The sequence below is a fragment of the Physcomitrium patens genome, chromosome 19, assembly GCF_059467195.1.
Source record: "Physcomitrium patens ecotype Gransden chromosome 19, ASM5946719v1, whole genome shotgun sequence".
NCBI classification, from domain to species: Eukaryota; Viridiplantae; Streptophyta; class Bryopsida; order Funariales; family Funariaceae; genus Physcomitrium; species Physcomitrium patens.
In genome coordinates, this window is record NC_143428.1 from 10,055,662 (window position 1) to 10,075,000 (window position 19,339).

Genomic DNA, 19,339 nt, shown 5'->3' on the forward strand with positions numbered 1-19,339 from the left:
AATTTTAATATATTAGATAATATAATAAGCAAAATAAAGTAGAAAGCTTTCATAAAGCCTAATTTAAATATTTTGAATTCTTATTGAACTAAAATGATAGAATATTAATTAAAATTTTATTTTTATTTTTTATTTTTATTTTTATTATATTATTATATTAAAATAAAAGAAAATTCTTATCTTATATCAAAATAAAAAATTCATATTTTAGTTAATAAAAAATAAATCTTTTAAAGCTAAAAAAATTCATATTCAAGCAATAAAAATAAAATTAATTTTTGATTTAATATTTCATCATTAAGTTTAATAAAGTATTTCCTCAAATCTTTTAATGCATGATAATAAGAATAATTCTTTTAAATCATATAATACTTTTAAGTTTGAATTTAAGAATAATCTTTTTTATCTTGAGGAACTTTTATGTATTCTAAAAACTAAAGCACTACTACATGCTCTTTAATTACAGCACAATTTTTTAGTTGCAAGACATTATAGATACAACATAATCTTAGAGTCATTATTAAGAGATTTTTGGTGGCCTTATATATAGAAGAAATTTAAAGACTTTGTACAATCATGTGGTATTTATTCAATATCAAAAACTCCTTGTCATTGGTCTTGTGGACTTCTCCAACCATTACCTATATTAAAACAACTATAATCATCTCTTTCTATGGATTTAATTTCTAATTTTTTAATATCAAGTTCTTATGATTCTATATTTTTGATAGTATATTTTTTTACTAAAGTAAAATATTTTTTATTATGTACAAAAACTATCACACGTGAAGAAATAATTAGATTTTTTAAAATAATTTTATTGTTATTATAGAGTGTTGAAAAATATTATATTAGATAAAAGAATCAAATTTATATTTAGATTTTTGATATATTTTTTAAAATATTATATATAAATATGAAATTATTTTTTATCTCTTATTTTAATGAATGAATTAAGTATTTGAATAATATTTGAAATATAATATCAATTATCATAAAGATGATTGAATAATTCTTTTACTATTAGAAAGTTTTGTCTTTAATAATATGATATATTTTTCTACTCAATAATCACCTATCTATATTAATTATGGTTATCATCAATACTTTGATATCTTTGACTTTTTTAAAGCTGATAAACTTACAATAAAATATTTAGCTAATTATTTATAAAAACTACATGTAAAAATGAAGGTACAATTTAAAAAAATAAAGAACAACAAAATGATCAATGTAGATGTCTATTACAAAGAACAACCTCAATTTTATGTTGGCTATAAGGTATAGTTACTTTGTTGTAATATTAAGACTATTTGTCCTTATTACAAGTTAGATTGCCATAGACTTGGATCATTTTGTATTTGTGAATAGATTAATTTTATTGTATATCAATTATATTTACTAGACTTTATAAAATCTATCCATAGTTCTATGTATGAAGTTAAAATTTACCTCGTATCTCAAATTATAAGATTGCTTCAATTAAAAGTTATTTGTAATTGGAAATATAAAGTAGAAGCGGTAATAAATAAGAATAAAAGAAGAAAAACACAAATAAGTGAAATAAGTGTAATCAAGCAATTGCATACTATAAAATTAGTTATAGTATATTCAATAGATTTTTATCCAAAAAAATTTAAAAATTAAAATAAAACATATATTTTTAGGTAGATAATTTTTAATCTTTTCAATGATTTAAAGATTTAAAATTTAAGACAAAAGATCTAAAAGAGATTATACAAATAGGACTTATTAGCTATAAAAAAAAGTAGCAATTAATAAGTGGCATATAAACACTAGTATAAGTACATCTAAATTTTGTCATATATAGTTTTTGAAACTAAAAACTCCATATCACTATATCTCTACACACGAGGATCATAACATTAATTAGCTTCACTCATATATAAAGTAATATCAAAGAACATGTATAGCATATTTTTTATTTTAAAAAATATTTTTTACATACTGACTCCCATCAAAGTTTAAAAGTCCTAGAATTATATGGATGTTATCGAGAAGGATATGCTTGTGGACTATAAGTATTAAATAAATTGCTATGGTTTTCAAAGGTTATATATGATGTATCTTACAATCACATAAACTTTCTTGCAAATGTCGAATTGAATATGAATAGGTTATATGAAAAAAGACAAATAAAAAGAAACAAATGCTAGTCCAATATCATGTTTGTCAAACAATAGACTAAACCATGGATGATAAATAATATTTTGGAGAAATAATAAATAAAAAAATAACATTAAATGAAACTGTAAAATTCTGCATAATGGTTTAGTTGTCTATGCACCGTATACAGCTTGGCAAGGGGGATAAGTTTTATCAATATTCTCTCATATTTTGCCTCTTTTGCTAGCCTAATAATTTCGATATTAGGGTTTAACCTGGGTATCTGGAATCAAGGTTGTACTTTTTCCTTCTTATCAATGTAATGCATTAGCCACCATTTTCAGTCAACAAAGAAAGAAGAGAAAAGAATAGAAAAACCTGAACCTCAAAAAACTATTTATCCCGCCATTCAATCCTCTCTCACTCCAGCACCGCGTCATACTTCATGAAGAATATACCTCAAACAATTCAGATAACACAACCTGCATCAACACACAAACCCCATCAATACAACTCTAATTGTCAAGAGAAATGAGACATTTTGCTAAGCGAAGATCTACACCTGCAATACTATGTAAACACTCACGTCCTCCGGAAATCATTCTACATTTCAATTACGCAGAATCAACAAGAAATCTTGAAAAATTTAAAATTAAACCAACATTGCAAGCATTTCAAACATATCCAACGCCATGCCCTCGGCCATTTAGATATCTTGTGTGTCCAAATTTCATGTGTGAATGCGCATGGCACCCCCCGCCCAATTCCACACTTTGCTTCAAATACACATGGATTTCTAAAATAATGCTAAGTAGTCGGTGGTGTTACATGCTGTTTAAGGTTTTGAGAACATACAGTTAGGACTACAAAATATTCTGAACAAATTATGTGTTTCGAATGTATCAAAACTGTTGTATGAGGATGATACTTCGTTTCTTGACCCTTCAATTCTGCTGTCCTCGGACTTCAAGGCTTGATCGATTGTCTTTTAATCGTCCAACTCCATCCGTAGAGACTTGAATGAAGAGCGAGAGAGGAAAGCAGAATTGGGATTAAGAGGGTATTCGAAGGAGATGGTAGCGAACTCTTGGAATGCAGCACTGCCCTGGACTTGACCGAAGCGCAGGGGTGCGGATCTTGTTCCGAAAAGCTGCTGCATTGGGAGGATTGAGGCAGAATCAGGCAGCCAAGGCATCAGTAGATTTCTTCAGAGTGGAATCCACACTCCGAATCGGTCGACTCGGCGCGCACCCACCTTTGAAATGACGAAATATAGTGACGGGGATCGTAACAGATTATGAGGTCATTTTAGGTGTAGAAATCTATGTAGAGTTTGGGATGACCGTTAAAGCAGTGAGTCAAACTCAAAAGTCTGCCTTGTTTGTACGGGTCCTCCTATTAATACTTTGAGTCTTACACAAGTTAGTGGTGGAGGCTGCTGTGAATCTGGGACTCACTCTACGAACAGATGTCATATTGGAGTTTTAGTGCGACAGAAAGCATTACTTTCACCCTCATTTGGCAAAGGGTTACCAGATCTCGCAATTTGATATTCCCGTCGTTGAGAATAGCTAAATGCATATATCCTTTCTTGGGGAATTTGTCAGTGGCCAGTGCTGGTTAGGAATTACCTGGGTCCGTCTGGAAGTAACCATTGGCAAATTGACTCCCGCAGTTTATAACAGGCTTTTCGGATTCTTCTCGTCACGGGTATGCTTGCTGAATGCTTTAACTCAAATCACTAAACCCTAATGCTAAAGAAAGGTTGTAGTAATTGGAAGGTTGGCCTTCTTTAGAGCTTGATATTCGTCTTTGCAGGTAGATTGGATTATAGCTGGTGTGTTTCTGCCGTAGGTGATCTCGGAGTCGGAGGTGCGAACTGGACTTGAGGCAGCTGAGTATGCGCAGAATGACAGTTGATTGTATGACACTTGGGTGTCAGCAATAGTAACATCCAGGAGTTTTGCCAAATCTTATCCAGAAACAGGGATCAATGTGCTGCAATGTCAATATTTCTATGCAACCGAGGGGTTGACCCCAATTTGGAACCGAGGTACTCTTGGTCAATTTGTGACATTAATTTAATTGTTTGGGATGGGACCAAGTTTCAGTATAAATAGCAGGAATAAACCTCAGTGGTCGTTAGTACTGCAGCAATTCTACAAATCGAGTACTTGTAGGGAGTAAGTTATCAGCTCGAGAACTTGAAACTTCTTGTGTGACATTGTGTGCGTTAATAAAAGCTCTAAAAACCAGCCTCACGGATGTGCCTTGTAAACTGATAATTTCGCTGGACACAGGTTTTGCCAAGTTTTATCGAGAAGGAAGCTGTGCAAACGAAATAGTAGAATCAGAGAGTCTCGGCCAGGTAACCGTTCTTGTAGTATATTCTCTTGGCTTCACAATTGTTGCAGTTGTCACTGGCTCCTGGTATTCTTCAATACCCATTAGTGTATCAAGGATTGACTTTGCTTCCACTTAATCGGATGTAAACACTTGGTCTATCAGGTGAATTGAATTTAGGACTTTTGAAATCTTGGTTAAGCGTTAGGTACAATGATTGGTTCTAATATTTTCAATTCAACTCCAAAATGTATTGAACTAAACAGTCAACGTAAAGAAAGTAAAGTTCTATATTTGCACTACAGAAATTCAATTTTTTTAATTTATTAGCTTACTGGGGTTTGAGACAGACTCAGTGTCATGGAATTTCTCTTGGTAGTATTTTTTGTTTGATTTTTCTTATGGGTGTTGGTATGTGAAGGGACTTTCTGAAGATGAGCAGTTCATTCCTTTCCCAAGACGTTTCTGTCTAGCATGAGCTCCTTCAAATAGTTAATATCTTTCTGCGCTGCATTGTTGCATTCTACACATGCCAGGCAATGAAGGCATCGAGTGTAAGAGTGAACCCAGGTCTAATCAACAATTTCCTGCTGCCTAAGCTGAACGGCTAGTGCTTTTTCAGCATGTTCTCTTGTGATTTTGAATCAAGGACCATTTTGTAACTGGCAACAGCAATGCACACCGCATTCTCTAAGCGAGCAGTGGATTTCTATTCAAGAGGTATGTTCCACCTGCATTACTCTTGGATATTTGACTCGGGCACTATTCAAAGGTTTTGCGACAGGTTGGTGGATATCAAGCAGCATGATTTGTAAGAATTTGCTCCAATTGACCTTCGAGAACCACGAGGACTTGAAATTGAAGTGAGTCCCAGCTCTACTCTGCAAAAACTTACCGGGTTTCTGCTCATTTCATCTATGAAGTCAAAATTTCCATATGTTGTGGCTATTTGACACCTTGGATCACGAAGCATTAACTACCAATGGGAGTAGGGTTTCCTTTCAAATCTGGAAGGTCATACGACATCAAGCACCAATATGAGAGCGCTCCTGTTCCTATTTGGAATATCCCTCAGATTGTTCCTGTGCTTCAACGTTAGCTCACCTCATTAAATTTTGAAGGATAGAAGCATATCAACGTATGTTCCAGAATTGAAGAGAGGGTCCACATCCGATGGCAGTTGATGTTATACATTTCTGAATTCTGTATTATATTGGTTGATTCATAGTCAACCGGGTCTTGCTGAAATCATCCAGGTCTGTGGGAAGGTTCTACATCTATCATTTTCATGAATATGATATAGTCTTAATTTATTTTATAAAACCATAGCAGATTGTATTATCCGCATGATCGATTGGCAGTCTTTGACCTTTTCCACATCTTGTTACTTTCATAGTAGTCACACTTGAACTTTATGTACTTGTCCATGCAATGATGATTCAGTGGTTTTACGTGATTGATGTTAATAAATTATTATTTTTGGAAGTCTATCAGCTTATCGCACTTGTGTATTGATACGACTAATTCTTTGTCCTAGTCGGGTTCTGCAGAGTGGACGATTATTCGGATATGATTCCAAGCCTTCTAATCGCTTAATCATTTCAAGCAGTTGCTATACAGGGGTGAAGTCGCTTGTAGAACCCTAATCCACAAGAATCCTGTAGTGGTGCTAGCATGCACAGTATCAATTTGATTATTCTGCGCAGCTCAACCAGTTCGCCGCGAGAATAAAGCATCCTATGAGATCTATACAACTGGAATCGTGATAGATGAGATACTCGGCATTCACCTCCTTTCTCCAAATTGACTATTCTCTTTCCACCTTTATCTGCTACTCAGTGTTAGACAGCTGATGGACAATTTTATGATAATATCTGGACTAAGGCTGCCTCATGAGATTGCACCTCGCTCCACCACGAAAGCAGATGCAACCAATATCCTATGTGGGCGGTCTCTATGCACCTCCTCCTGATGGAAAATGTCTGAGCTTCTGACACATCGACCCGAACTAAAGAGTCTAATTCGCCTGTTAACCAAGCAGCGCCTTCGCCTTTTTGAAGAATTTGACACATTCTATGACCACGTCCTGTTGCCGACCATCTTACTGTTCACACTCAAGTGGAGAACTTGACCATATCTCGTCTCATTGGGCTTGCTTGTTTTCTTGCAGGGCTAGAAACGTCGAAAATGGGAAGAAAACTTCGCGTCCTCACGCTTATGTGTTGCTCAGCACGTTGTGGAGAGCGGAAACATTCTTTTGCGCCAAATCGCCCTTACTGGCTGAGCAATTGTGGAGATGAGTGCAGGAGACATAGGGTATGGATTTAAGCCTCTGAAAAGTCAGCATCTGAGTAGACGCAGGGTCAGGTCAGTCGCCCAAGCGGTCAGAAAGGCCGACATAAACCTTCTTAGATCACAGGCCATGCACTCACCCATACCTTGGCCCATTGTGAAGACCTGTCTTGCACCTATTCCATTAACTGCTGGATTGTGTCAAAGTAGCTGAGAATGGGTCCAGCTCAGGGGGGCTCCGCAGCAGCAGCAGCAGCAGTAGGCAGCACACTACTGTCTGTTCAAGTGTTCAAACGCCTATACTCTTTAGTGTCGCTGAAAAGTTCAGTAAATGCTCCAGATAGCTGTAAACAATTTTGCCCTGTCTACTTTGTGTTGAACGCTAGCATGGTTTGTATGCCTCGTGTCCAATCAAGCCTTCTTCACATGTCATCTTCGCCACATCTATCCAGTAACCTCAAAAGCCATCTAGCTGCCACCAAAATTCATGAAAAATATCATGCAAATAACCGTTTGCATTTGACCGTCACATCGGAGAAATTGGTGCACAAAATTTTGTGATCAATGTAAGCCTTATAGGCGTTTGAAACAAATCTCTATATCCCTTTGTTGCTGGACTATCAGATTTTTGCTCCATTTAAGACATTCTGTTATTGTCCATTTGTGTCCACTTCAACACCCAGATTTCAAAAGAGCATTAGTTCTTCTAAATTCTCCTAGTAGAATTCCATGAGGATTCAATCAATCCAAGTTGAACTCGTATTCCCTCTTCGACTTCAACTATTCTGAATTCAATTAACTAGTCGGGAATCTGACAGAAATAAAGGGCGTGGATACTAACCTGCTACCCCCAGCACTGTGAAGGTGTGTCTTACGGTTCCCTCATGGAGTAGATTTCTTTTATTAAAGAATGTAGTGACAATCTGTCATTTTTTGCGTTTCTGCAGATCACACCACAATCAAGCCACAGCAAATTTTGCATTGGGTTTCAACAGAGTACAAAGATTGTGGGCCTTCCTCAGCAATAGTACGACATGATTGTAAGTTGTGTGTGTTTCTTCAGGAGCTTGGGGAACATGGAGATGCACAAACGAGATCTGTTTTTCCTCTTGTACGCTAGACTTCTCCTTGTTATTAGTTGATATGGGTTTGAAGTTATTGAGCCACTATGACTGCAGTTAAGGAGCAAGTTCTCTTAGCTAAGCTCCATGCATATTCCCCTTGTGAGGTTTGCTTATGATTTTCAGAAAGTTTCAGACAGGTGGGATTGAATCTAACAAATCACAATGAAGTCTTAGCTCTGAGTTTGGTTTCATGTCATTTGGAGACCCAAATTAAACCCATCAGAAGTTGATGATCAAGGGCTAGTACTTTGGGTACTTCAATTAATGTACAACTATTTTATGACGTACACTAAGGAAGGTGGATTTAATGTTTCTCTCCCTTGCATGGGAAGTCATGTCATGAGAGCATTGGAAGTCCTTCTGTTGCAAACTAGAGGGGAATTATATTTGTCATGAAACAAAAAAGGAACATCATGTCCAGTACTGAGTGGGTTTAGGTGCTGGAAGGGAAGCCCCCAAAGCTGGTACAAAATCATCTGCACTTGAAGATCCAGCTAGAGTGTATTGCAATGATCAATTGAGTTTTTTGATTTTTTTTTTGATTTTTTTTTTTTTTTTTTTTTCCCCTCTGTGTTAGTTCCCTTTATCATGTAGCATTTGAGATGTTGGCATAGAAACCAGAAATTTGGGCACAAAATTTGCACAGTAAATCCCTCTTGTGATATGAGACCTTGTTGGTACTTGTTCCAAAGTAAGAACAAACATGGCTGGATGCTCATATTAGCAAAATGCTCAACAACATCATGCTGTGTGGAATGCAGATCTAAGTTAAGATTGGAGGTGGTTTTGAGTTCCTCTGACAAAATCAACAATCCCAATCCATGTTTTTATTTGATGAAACAAAACTGAAGTTTGAAGATCAATGCTTTGGGGCACACCCCAGCCATGTCAAAAAAATACTAGAAAACTAAAGTTAGTGTGGATATTCTTAATTGCTTGGTGTGTTGCAAATGCTAGGATAGATTTTTATCCTCAAAATCATGTTCAGCAACTTGGAAGATTTCAATATTACATACTTTGAGACTTATTAGTGATGTTGCACACCTACTTCAGCTCATCATTTCACATAGCAAGCTTGATGGATAATGTCCAATTACTAATTCTGAGCATGTCTCGTAGATTGTATACTTATATATATATATATATATATACAGAGAGGAACATAGAAAGGCAACACTGAACCAGGGACATTACAAGCATTGTCAGTGCACAAACAAAGTGAAATGGGGTAGAAGGCTGAGTACATGGCTGCTCTTGCCACATCATTTTGCTGGACACACACTGGCATTGCCCTTCCAATTCCTTGTCATGAATTCCACCTGGAGATCCACTGCAAGGACTCCTGCCCCATTGATCTCATCTGACTGCCTTCCTTTCCCAGCTGGCATCTCATCACTCTGGTCATCCTCTGTCCCTTGTCAACAACAACTAAGATTAACAAACTAATAAATAAATGAAGGCACGATTCACATTCTCACTCAGATACCCTAATCACCCTAATACAACCTTTGAAGTCAGAATGTTAAGACAAACAAGGATAAAAAAATAACTAATAAACAATAAAATAGCAATATCAATGCAACTCGAAATGGCAACAATCTTTTTGCATGTGATTATGATGCCCTGGATGTGATGAATGAAGGATGTGTTTGACATGGCTAAGTGAGACACCTATCTGACACATGTCAGATTCCTTCAAAAGTAAATTTTTTCCAAAAAAAAAAGTTTTGAAGGGAAAACCATGGTTAATTAAAAATAACAAAAACACATAAAAATCTAAACCACTCAATGCTAACTAATCTGATTGGGACATGGTACCCTGCACCTTGTGTATTTTTCTTATAATTGCCAGAGAACCCCCAAATGATTAGGCTTTCAATTATAGCGGCGAAGCATTGTTTGAATTTCCAGCATGGGTGGATTCAAGAGGGGGGATGAATAGCTCAGACAAGGAAGAGCAAAGTTGAAGTTGGTTGAATGGGAGTGGGTTTCATAACAGTTTTTTCCAAAATGGGACGTGGTAAAAACCTGCCTCAGCTTTGCATGATATCCATTTCTATCTACCTCCACTTTAGACCCATTCCAATCTCTATGTCTCCACTGTGAAGGGCCCCACAATCCATATTCATACCCTCTTGGTTGAGCCTCAATTGACACATCACATGCATGCAAGTGAAGGAATGTTAGATCTGTCATCATGGTGTCTACCATTGTAAAGTTCCATGATCCCACAGGTTGGAGAGGACAAGCCATTAATCCCATACCCATTCAAACCCAATTTAATAACATGAACAACCCCCCCCCTTCATATATATATTTATATATATATATATATATATATATATATATGCTTATCTTTAGATAGATGGCACAGTGCTTAGCCTGAATTTTAAAGAAGGAAACACTAACTGATTCAAATAAAGAAAAGAAAACCCCAACTGTTTATTAAAACTTGTAAGTGATACAAACTAATACAATTTCAGTTGTAAATCCTTATTAAATATTAAATTGACAATCTGAAATCTCTAAAATCCCAACCACTCAAATTCTGTTGTTGTTGTTGTTGGTAATATTATTGTTACACACACACACATTAGAAACCAAAGTCTTAGGTTTAAATCTGTGTGGAAGGATTTCATTTTGAACAAACCGACTACTCATTAAATAAGGATGATTAAACAAGCACTTCTATTCCAAGGGGGAGTAAAAAAGCAAAGGGCTGAGGGGAGCAAAGCTGAGGGGAGAAGGGAGAAGAGGAATGAATAAGGAAAGGGGGAGAGAAAAGCATGAGGCCCGAAACCAGCTAAGCTTGGGCTTTGCACTGGTTGCATGATGTGTTCCTCACACAATGGATATCAGTGGTGGAAGAAGATCAGGGAAGAAGAAGAAGCGTACTCTCTCTTACTCTCTCTTACTCTCTCACTCCCTCTCCCTTCCCTTGTCTTGCTTTCTCTTCTAATAGTGAAGTGAGATGAGTATGCTTGCGTCGTCTCGAAAGGGGGGCGCTGGGGGTATGCAGGAGGCAGGTTGGGTGGGATTCACAAGGTTGCTGCGATATGAGGGGATAAGGATTCGATCCCCGGATCGCTCCACTCTCTGCGTGCCCTCCGTGACAAATCAGCGCCGGGTCAGGCCCAACCCAACACCCTTCTAACGGGTTCAGCAGGCCTGTCGCGCCTCGGGAGCGGGTCGGACCCGACTCTTCCTGACCCTGGCCTGCCTTGCCTGCCTCAGCCGATCGGGGTGAGCCCCGGGTCCGGACCGTCTTCATCCCCTTCCCCTTCCCTTCCCCATCATGCTCTCATCAAGGCTGGCGGCGCCTAAGTGATGAATGATGCAAGCTAGGCCTCCTTCCAGACCATCCCCGTGTTAGCTGTCTGATGCTGCTGCTGCTACTGCTCAGGCCAGGCCCCCCTTCAACTCTATATTTCCCAACGAACTCGCCCCATTTCTCTCACCTTCAGGCGGCGCACTCGTCTTCCACCCTCCAGCTTTGGGTGCTTTTCATCTCTCGCCTTCACACACATCCCCCCCCCACACCACCTCCCTGTTTCCATGAAATTTGGACTACTCTCAGCCGAAGCGCACTCGCTGCTGTGAGATCCTCGCCATTCTTGGAGATCACCCTTTCCTTTGCACACCCTCTTCATATCGATTGGAGCCGTTGTTTTGTCTCTTCGTGTAGACGTCCTTTTGTCCACTGTCGGAACTCGTTTCCCTGCGTTGCAATTCAGTTGGTGCGGTGGTGGTGGTGTTGCTGTTTTGGGACAGTGTATAGCCTTGCCTTTGGAAGTGTTAGTTTTTACAAAGCGTGGAGGGTGGAGGAATTTGAAGCGCATGGGGTTCTGCAGAGAGTGAGCGGAAGGTGTTAGTGGGATTTTTGAATGGTGTGTGGAGAGGTGGTCATGGTGCCGAGATTGGGGAGTTGGTAGAAGTGGTGGTTGTAGTCAGGAGGATGGTGTTGCATTGGGAATGATTTTGCAGGTGAAAACTGGATTCGGTCCAGTTAGAAGCTTCAGTTCTGAATGTTGATGTTTGTGAGGAAAGACACGAGGGATGGGCCCATTTCTGGTGACATTGTGACAGTCCCTCAGATCTGCTCCAGGAGAGTGAGAGCGATAGAGGTTATCTCTCTCGGATCAGCCAATTCAAGAATATCGTTGTGATTTTCTTGTGTGCAAGAAGCGGAGTGGAAATGGTCTCCCAAGTTACACCTGTGGATGATAGGTCCGAAGTTGTGATCATCATTCGCAAATACAGCGATTTTACTGTGGAGCAGCTTGCTGCTTTCGACATGCGGATGGAAATTTGTCCAGCAGGGTCAGAATCGCTCGGCTTCGATTTACTTGGTGATCCTCTATGCCGAGTTCGCCACCTTCCCTCGTTTCATATGCTGGTAACGAACCGCTTCAACTCTACGTACTGAAGAATTATTTGGCTTCCCTTTCAGTCCTGTAATAAACCTGGGCTCCGCTGTGGAGAGATAATCGCAGGATGCATGAGAAACATGAGTAACATTCTTGCTGCGACGTTTTGAACAGGTTGCCGAAATTGGAGGTGAAATCGTAGGGGTCATTAGAGGCAGCGTGAAGGATGTGGTGTGCAGCTCAGATAAAGCCTTGGTCCGCAATCCTCCTTATGAACGTGTTGGATACCTCCTTGGTCTCCGAGTTTGCCCTCGTCACAGGTAAACCCAATCACAAGGGCCTTCATTTGACAGCTTAGAATCGCATCTTGATGACAGAACTTACTATCGTGTCTGCATTGCCAGGCGAATGGGCATTGCGTTGAAGCTAGCACAAGCTATGGAGGAATGGTGCCAGGAACAGGGCGCCAAATACGTCTACATGGCTACAACGAAAGACAATGAAGCATCCTTAAAGCTTTTTACAGAGCGTCTCAACTACAGCCACTTTCGCACTCCCGCTATCTTCGTCCAACCCGTGCATGTTCATGAGCGCCGCATCTCATCGCGCATTCAATTGACAAAGATATCCTCTGATCATGCAGCAGCGCTCTACCGCGCAACAATGGGCACAGCCGAGTTCTTCCCTAAAGACATCGACGCTGTGTTGCGCAACAAGCTCTGCGAGGGCACTTGGATTGCCACTTTCAAGAAGGATCGCCTCGACCATGAGCTCAACAATTTAGCATGCGAGAGCGGGAGAGGTGGGAGAATGGTTGATGGAGGTTGGGCCAAGGGTGCGCCATGGGCTGTCCTGAGCGTCTGGAGGAGTAACGATCTGTTCCGGTGCGAGTACAGAAACGCCTCATGGATGAAGAAAACAGGGGCGGCATTGTCTAGATTGGTGGATTTCTGCTTGCCCGGATGCCGAGTACCCTCCGTCCCTAATTTTTTTGATCCTTTCGGCGTGCAATTCATGTTCGGTTTGCACTCGGAGGGCGACCGAGGGCCTGAGCTTCTACATTCTCTCTGCTGGCATGCACATAATTTGGCAAGGAAGAATGACTGTAAAGCGGTGATGTCCGAGGTTGCGCCCACCGATCCTGCATGGAGTAGCATTCCGCATTGGAAGAAACTCTCTTCCACTGAAGACATGTGGTGCATCAAGTTCGTCGGAGAGAGAGGCTCCTCAAAATCCCTGTTTGACGACTGCGACTGGTACCAAGCACCTCCAAAGCCCGTCCTTTTTGTAGATCCTCGAGAGGTGTAAAAATCTTGCTTAATTCTTGAACCTTTCTGTAACATACCCAGCTTCTCTCCATCTGCACAGCGAGAGGCTTTTCATTTCTGACTTTGCTTGCCTCGGAACCGACGAATGTGAGATGGGTTCCACCTCAGAGGCCAGGTTTTGTCGACATCGGCTACACTTAAATGACGCCGCAATTTTTTCTGTAGGTGGATGTTCAATTGCATAAATCAATTGGCGTCCTGAGATGGTGATCCATAACAAATTTTGTTTCCGGTGGATGGTGCTTGCACGTATTAGGTCAGGTTAGCGTTTTTGAGTGTTTAGTTTAGCAACGCTGAACGTGCGAGCTCATACAGGGCAATGTCGCAAAGACCTTCCCAATCCAGGCGATTAATGAACGTCGTTTCCCTTTTGTCCATTACAAAGAGTCGAAAACCCTCCTGTCCGATACTCTTGCACACAGGTCTTCGAACTTAGCATGAACACCGCGCAGTTTTATGCTCCGTCCTGCCCATTTTGCCTTTGATGAAAAGACGGCGGACAGTTATAGTACCAGTCCGTAGACTCGTGGTGCAAACCTACCACCTACTCATCCACTGCAGTCGTAGTCCAATACTTCTGTGTAATGTATCACCAAGCCAAATTCAGTTCATTCCATCCAATCACAGTTGTATTAGACCTTGTCACCCGCTTCATCGGAACCATGCGACCGATCCTGTCATCTACGGTATGGTACCAGTTTGTTAATAACAGTCTCGTCGACAACTTGCAAAAAATCTGTTATTGGATTAAGCCACCTTTTTCGAATTTTGCATCTTTATGGTTATTTCCATATTCATCACACCAGAAGGCATCATGCGCCATCCTTCATCTATTTAAACATCATTACAATGACCTCCCCCTCCTGCCCTTCCACATATAGTAGAGCTGCCATCAAAATGATAAGTATTAATAGCTTTGTGGATCTAGATCGTACTTTACCGGCTTCTCCGCAGTGCCTCGCCGTCATGGCGATCCGTGGGCGATCCCGATGGTCCGTTCTTGCTGTTTGTTGCAGCAAATGAGCTCTCAACAAGTGTCCCTTTGTCCTCCATTTGTACTACACACAAGATGCCACTTTATGTTTTATTTTAAGGAAAGTTGCTGCAGGCGACGATCAAGAGTCCGGCAAGTCAGATATCATCTGCGGAGCAACATCTCACTGGAGACTCGAAAGAAAAGCCAAAAATACCAGTAGACAATGTTGTGAGAGGAATAATAATAAAAAAAAACAAGTTCATTTTCTATAGATTTCAAACATCCTTGTCGCAAAATCTAAACCTGGTGACAGAAGAATCGTAAGCGTAAATGCAACAATTTACAAATACGATGCAAACGATGCGCCCTAATCGCAGATACAATGACTTATCTTCCATCAAACTGCTGTTCTCATCAAATTACAACATAGACCCTTTCATTTCTGGGAAACTTCAGATCTCCATCATGTGAAAAGCAAGAGCTGCAGACTAACACAAAGGCCACACTTATTTAATAGCCTGCTCTTCACGTTAGTAAGTGAAAAACAACCTGGCATAAATCTACAACAAAGGAGGGCCACAAACATCCTCGGGAGGCTCCAGCAGTCCACAGGCACATTGTTGTCTCCTAGGTCATTTAGCCACATGAGGAGTTTGACACCCACTGGTGCCCTAAAGACAGCTTAAGTTTTTCAGCTTCCATGTTAAAATAAACAAGAAGGAAAACGAACTCTGCCAGCAATCCATCAAGTTTCTGGGTGTTCTATTTATATTTATATTTTTAAATATTTAACTCGGCACTGTCCCAGACAGAGGAGGCTGGGCTTTGCAGCAAGATCCCTTTAACCAGAGAACATATCTTTGATTGGTCCTGGCAACAGCATCAAAGTCTATACAGTCAGGTTTCTGCATTGCAAATCTATCTCGTGTTTGTCTCACTGGATTCTCTTGCAAAGCCTTTGCTAACAGATGCTGCCATATATCCCACATCAGAACCAATTGATTTTTTTATTAGTTCTGGAAGTACTGTATTACAATACAAGCCATTTTTAAAATGCATTTTTTTATTGGTGGTGTCTGCTGGTGTTAGTGGGTGGTGGGTTGTGTACTAGATGCCAGGCTGGACTTTCTGTAGATTGGATTGTTGAGCTATTGTCAGATTACCATTGGAAAATTGGATCACAGGGACCTGCATTGATGTCGGTTTTCTAACATGCACAACCACATGCTCAATCATGCTATAACTTAATGTCAAATAACCAACTGGGTTCTTTTGTATTACACTGTTCTATGTGTGTGTTGTCTTTTACTACAATGCAAGAATCCCTCACACTCTGTTCATTCAATTTGCTTACTTGAAGAAGGCTGTGTGAGTTGACTTTCTACTATGAGTTCCACTGTAGTTGTCCTTTTGAAACATTCCTCTTTGGAATTGCATTTTGAGGTAGCACAACATTATTTAAGTTATGTAGGGATGTGTAAGTACATGGTATAAAATAATATTGGAAGTTGGGACTCTTTGAAATTGTTCATCAGCTTTTCAAAATTACTTTTTTACTTTATTTTTATGTTTATGTTAGTTTTTTTGACCCAAATGTTTGAACTCTTTGGGAGAAGGATTTTAATATGATGTGTTGAATAACTTTTTTTTATTTTTTTTAAAGAAAACACCACATAAATGAAAAATCTAATTTTAATCATAGTTTCTTAAAGGCACATGCACCCACTACAACTAAATGGTGAGCATCAATATTGATGGGCAGCTTCAATATTGATCTTACATTAATCTTACAGAGGAATAATGAATTGTTTTGCCTTGTTTATTTTTAATTCTCTCTTACAGGTGGTAGAGGAAAGAAAAGAAATTATTGCAGAGCTTGATTTGTATATCTGTTTTAAAATTAATAATTTTTTTGTGTGGTATAAAGATAGGATTTTCCCATGCTTATTATCTGTTTGCAACACAAACCAAGGTGCTAAAATATGTAATAAGTCATAATTGTTTTTGATACATGAATAATTTCTCATGTAGAATTATGAATATACTTGAATTATTCTATGCTAATATGCTAAATATTCTGATAAAAAAAAGAAAAAAGAAGAAGAAGAAGTCTAGTTATAAGAATGGTATTATTATACATTTGGAATGTACTTGAGTTTCATACATCTTGCAAATTTTATGGTTAACAGTATGTAAAATGTCTGACGTCATTAAAAAAACTCTATATTAAAAAAGATATTTCTGATGATGCACATCTCACTTATATTGTATAATTGTCCTTTACACCAACATACAGAATTGATTGCAACAGTTGTGAATATCACATGCTCTCAAAGCTATCTGAACTTTAGTGATGCCATTCCAATCACCATAATATCATCTTTAAATAATCATAATGAACATGTTAATGCTTACTCTTCATTCTTCACATTCAATATTGAAAAAATAAATTGTGGACAAAAAAAAACAATTATGGTTCAAAAAACTTCACAATTTGCATTACACTTGCTTTCAAAGTTTCAAGCTCAAAGAGAGATGTGAACCAGACAGTTAAACCTCAGAACCCCTTCATTTCTGTTTCCTCCACAGCTCAAAAAGTTATAATTTTTGTCATGTTTGAATCTTAAAATCTTTGTTTTCTGGAGAACCTTGCATGCAACAGAGATTGCCTAGAAAAAATCTAAAATGGTGGTAGGGACTGTTGCCCCTGCTGGAATTTGAATTTCCACTTCCATGTTCATAAACACAAAACTGCAAAGCCAATTTGGCACAGGCTTGCACCACAGGCACAAGAGAGTTGGAGGGTCCTCAGTTTATGTAGAACCCATCCAGAGAAAAATAAAAATAACAATTTCTTTTACAAAAGTGCACAAATGTCTCATGCTGGGCACAAACACACACACACACACATGCACAGAGCCTCAGCATTTCGACACTTGCAATGAAAACATATCCTGTTGTGGGTGGACCAGTCAGCAACAAGCTCTGTGGCCACATGGCTATTTGTTAGTTCTTATCCCAACCTCATCCAGTTATTGCCACTAAAGTTTAAAAAAAAAACAAATAACAGATACAATTTGAGTGATGAGTTGGGTACTTGTCTTTCTGTACAATGCCTTTTCTTTGGATTGAAATCCAACCTCTTCAGGCATTCTATGACTTTCTTTCTTATTCTTCACTCCTGAAAAAGAATGAACACCCATTTGAATGCTACAAAACAATCCACAAAAGAAGGGTTGTGTTTGCAAGAAGGGACCTGAGAGTGTGTGTGTGTGTGTGTGCATGTGTATGTGGCTTTTTACATGCAAGATTTTGGATCAAGGTTTGTCACTTTTTTGAGAGTTTGGTGGTGCATGGATTAGCCTAGTTGGCAATGTGATGGTTTCATGTCGCCTATTGCTACCATTGAGCACATCACCCATTGCTTGGAGTTTAAAAAGCAGCTCATCCATGAAGTGTGTTGGATTTTATTATATATTTTATATTATTTATTTATTTTGGTTTTTTTTTGTCTTCCTTTGAATAAAGAGCTAAAGTTGATATACCCTTTCAAATACAAGTTTTTGTTTTGTGATTGGGTTGTGTGCTTTGAAAGTAAAGGTGTGGTTGTGAAGTGTCCTTGTCTATCATAATTCTGCTACAGGATGCAATTTTGTGTTAGAATGGTGAAAATGCTACATCTCCAATCATGAAAATGATCAGTTGAAATAATTAAATAAGTAAGAATACATATATATATATATATATATATATATTTATTCATGTAGGGCAAAGAAGTAAAAAAAAAAAAAACCATCCTAAAATGAAATTAAAGAATACTTGTAAGAAACTTGGCAATAAAATTTTAGGCCTATTAATGATATGGATGATGAAATTATCTTTTTATTTGTTGTGTTCTGAGCAAGCCATCTCCACTGAACATGTTACATTTAAAAGACTGTGTTGTTCACCAGGGATTAAAAGATTTAATTTTTTTGTGTGAAACCACAGTATGTTGTAGCAGGTGCAATGGCCTTTTGGAAAGTAATGATCTTGATGGATATCAATGGTAGGACAGGACAATATCCAGAATGTGTACACTAGGCAGCATGCCAACTATTAATCCCTATGAAGGCATGTGAAGTCATATCTTTGTTGATGTGTTGGTGTATTAGGACTGGGATGGTGGCTGCTCTGAGACAATCAGTCAACTTTGCAGTCAATTTGCAGTCAATTTGGGTATGAGTGCATTGAATGTTGACATTTAGAAGCGCCTGGAGCTTGCTTTTGAGTTGTAAGGGACTTTGTTGTTGTTGTTGTTGCTGTTGTTGCTGTTGTTGCTGTAGTTATTGATGGTTAACTTTTGCTCACCTATGTGCTTTTTACTTTTTGTAAGAATCTTTTACTGGCTATTTCAGAAACTCTCCTCATACATTTGACTTGCTGTTTTTGTTTCTACTTGTGTGTGTATGTGTGTTAATGTATATTCTTGTAACCATGACATCTTGATCAACACTTGAAACACTTGAAATTTTTTCCAAATCACTTGCAAAGCAGAGGAGATGAAAGCAAAGAAGGTCCAGCTTATAGATCTTTCTTGAAGGTGTCATTGTTTGTTCTCTAGGACCCTTGTGCATCCTATGGACAAGTGTGGATTCCTGCAGAATGCTTCTTGTAGGGATACTTCATGCAATTCATCATGCTAATTCTCGCTCCTGATCCGAGGTGGAAATTTTGACATGTTAGCAAATTTTTAGGAGAGAACATTTCATAATTGACCTCCGGCTTGTCGTAATTCAAATT

The 19,339-nt window shown here is 38.7% G+C and overlaps 2 protein-coding genes across 8 annotated transcripts; both read left to right on the plus strand.

The window, feature by feature from the left end:
• The first annotated feature begins 2,602 nt into the window (after nucleotides 1-2,602).
• Nucleotides 2,603-8,913, plus strand: LOC112295765 (uncharacterized). Of its 7 annotated transcripts, XR_016498615.1 has the most exons (8): nucleotides 2,603-3,837; nucleotides 3,982-4,180; nucleotides 4,428-4,495; nucleotides 4,892-5,726; nucleotides 6,021-6,092; nucleotides 6,641-6,786; nucleotides 7,710-8,184; nucleotides 8,648-8,913. XR_016498615.1 is itself a non-coding variant. In XM_073540933.2 (6 exons), exons 4-5 carry the CDS (start codon nucleotides 6,658-6,660, stop codon nucleotides 7,788-7,790), a joined length of 210 nt encoding a protein of 69 aa, XP_073397034.1. In that variant the 5' UTR covers nucleotides 2,603-3,837; nucleotides 3,982-4,180; nucleotides 4,428-4,495; nucleotides 4,892-6,657; the 3' UTR covers nucleotides 7,791-7,802; nucleotides 8,648-8,913. The 7 variants fall into 7 exon arrangements, 2 of the variants coding, with proteins under 2 accessions (XP_073397034.1, XP_073397035.1); XR_016498614.1 differs by having other exon boundaries at nucleotides 4,892-6,786; nucleotides 7,710-7,802; nucleotides 8,020-8,184; XR_012219605.2 differs by having other exon boundaries at nucleotides 4,892-6,786; nucleotides 7,710-7,873.
• Nucleotides 8,914-11,352: 2,439 nt separating this feature from the next.
• LOC112295701 (putative N-acetyltransferase HLS1) lies at nucleotides 11,353-13,958 on the plus strand. Its single transcript, XM_024547560.3, has 3 exons — nucleotides 11,353-12,282; nucleotides 12,428-12,573; nucleotides 12,658-13,958. The coding sequence occupies exons 1-3, from the start codon at nucleotides 12,082-12,084 to the stop codon at nucleotides 13,559-13,561; spliced, it is 1,251 nt and encodes a 416-aa protein (XP_024403328.1). The 5' UTR covers nucleotides 11,353-12,081; the 3' UTR covers nucleotides 13,562-13,958.
• The last annotated feature ends 5,381 nt before the right edge of the window (nucleotides 13,959-19,339 follow it).

What these genes read in the sequence shown, in the direction of transcription:
- LOC112295701 (XM_024547560.3), top strand. Translation starts at nt 12,082, where the DNA reads ATGGTCTCCCAAGTTACACCTGTGGATGATAGGTCCGAAGTTGTGATC. An exon ending in TTCCCTCGTTTCATATGCTG is followed by an intron (nt 12,283 to 12,427) that starts GTAACGAACCGC and finishes CGTTTTGAACAG; the next exon opens with GTTGCCGAAATTGGAGGTGA. An exon ending in CGAGTTTGCCCTCGTCACAG is followed by an intron (nt 12,574 to 12,657) that starts GTAAACCCAATC and finishes CTGCATTGCCAG; the next exon opens with GCGAATGGGCATTGCGTTGA.
- LOC112295765 (XM_073540933.2), top strand. Translation starts at nt 6,658, where the DNA reads ATGGGAAGAAAACTTCGCGTCCTCACGCTTATGTGTTGCTCAGCACGT. An exon ending in ATGAGTGCAGGAGACATAGG is followed by an intron (nt 6,787 to 7,709) that starts GTATGGATTTAA and finishes GCGTTTCTGCAG; the next exon opens with ATCACACCACAATCAAGCCA.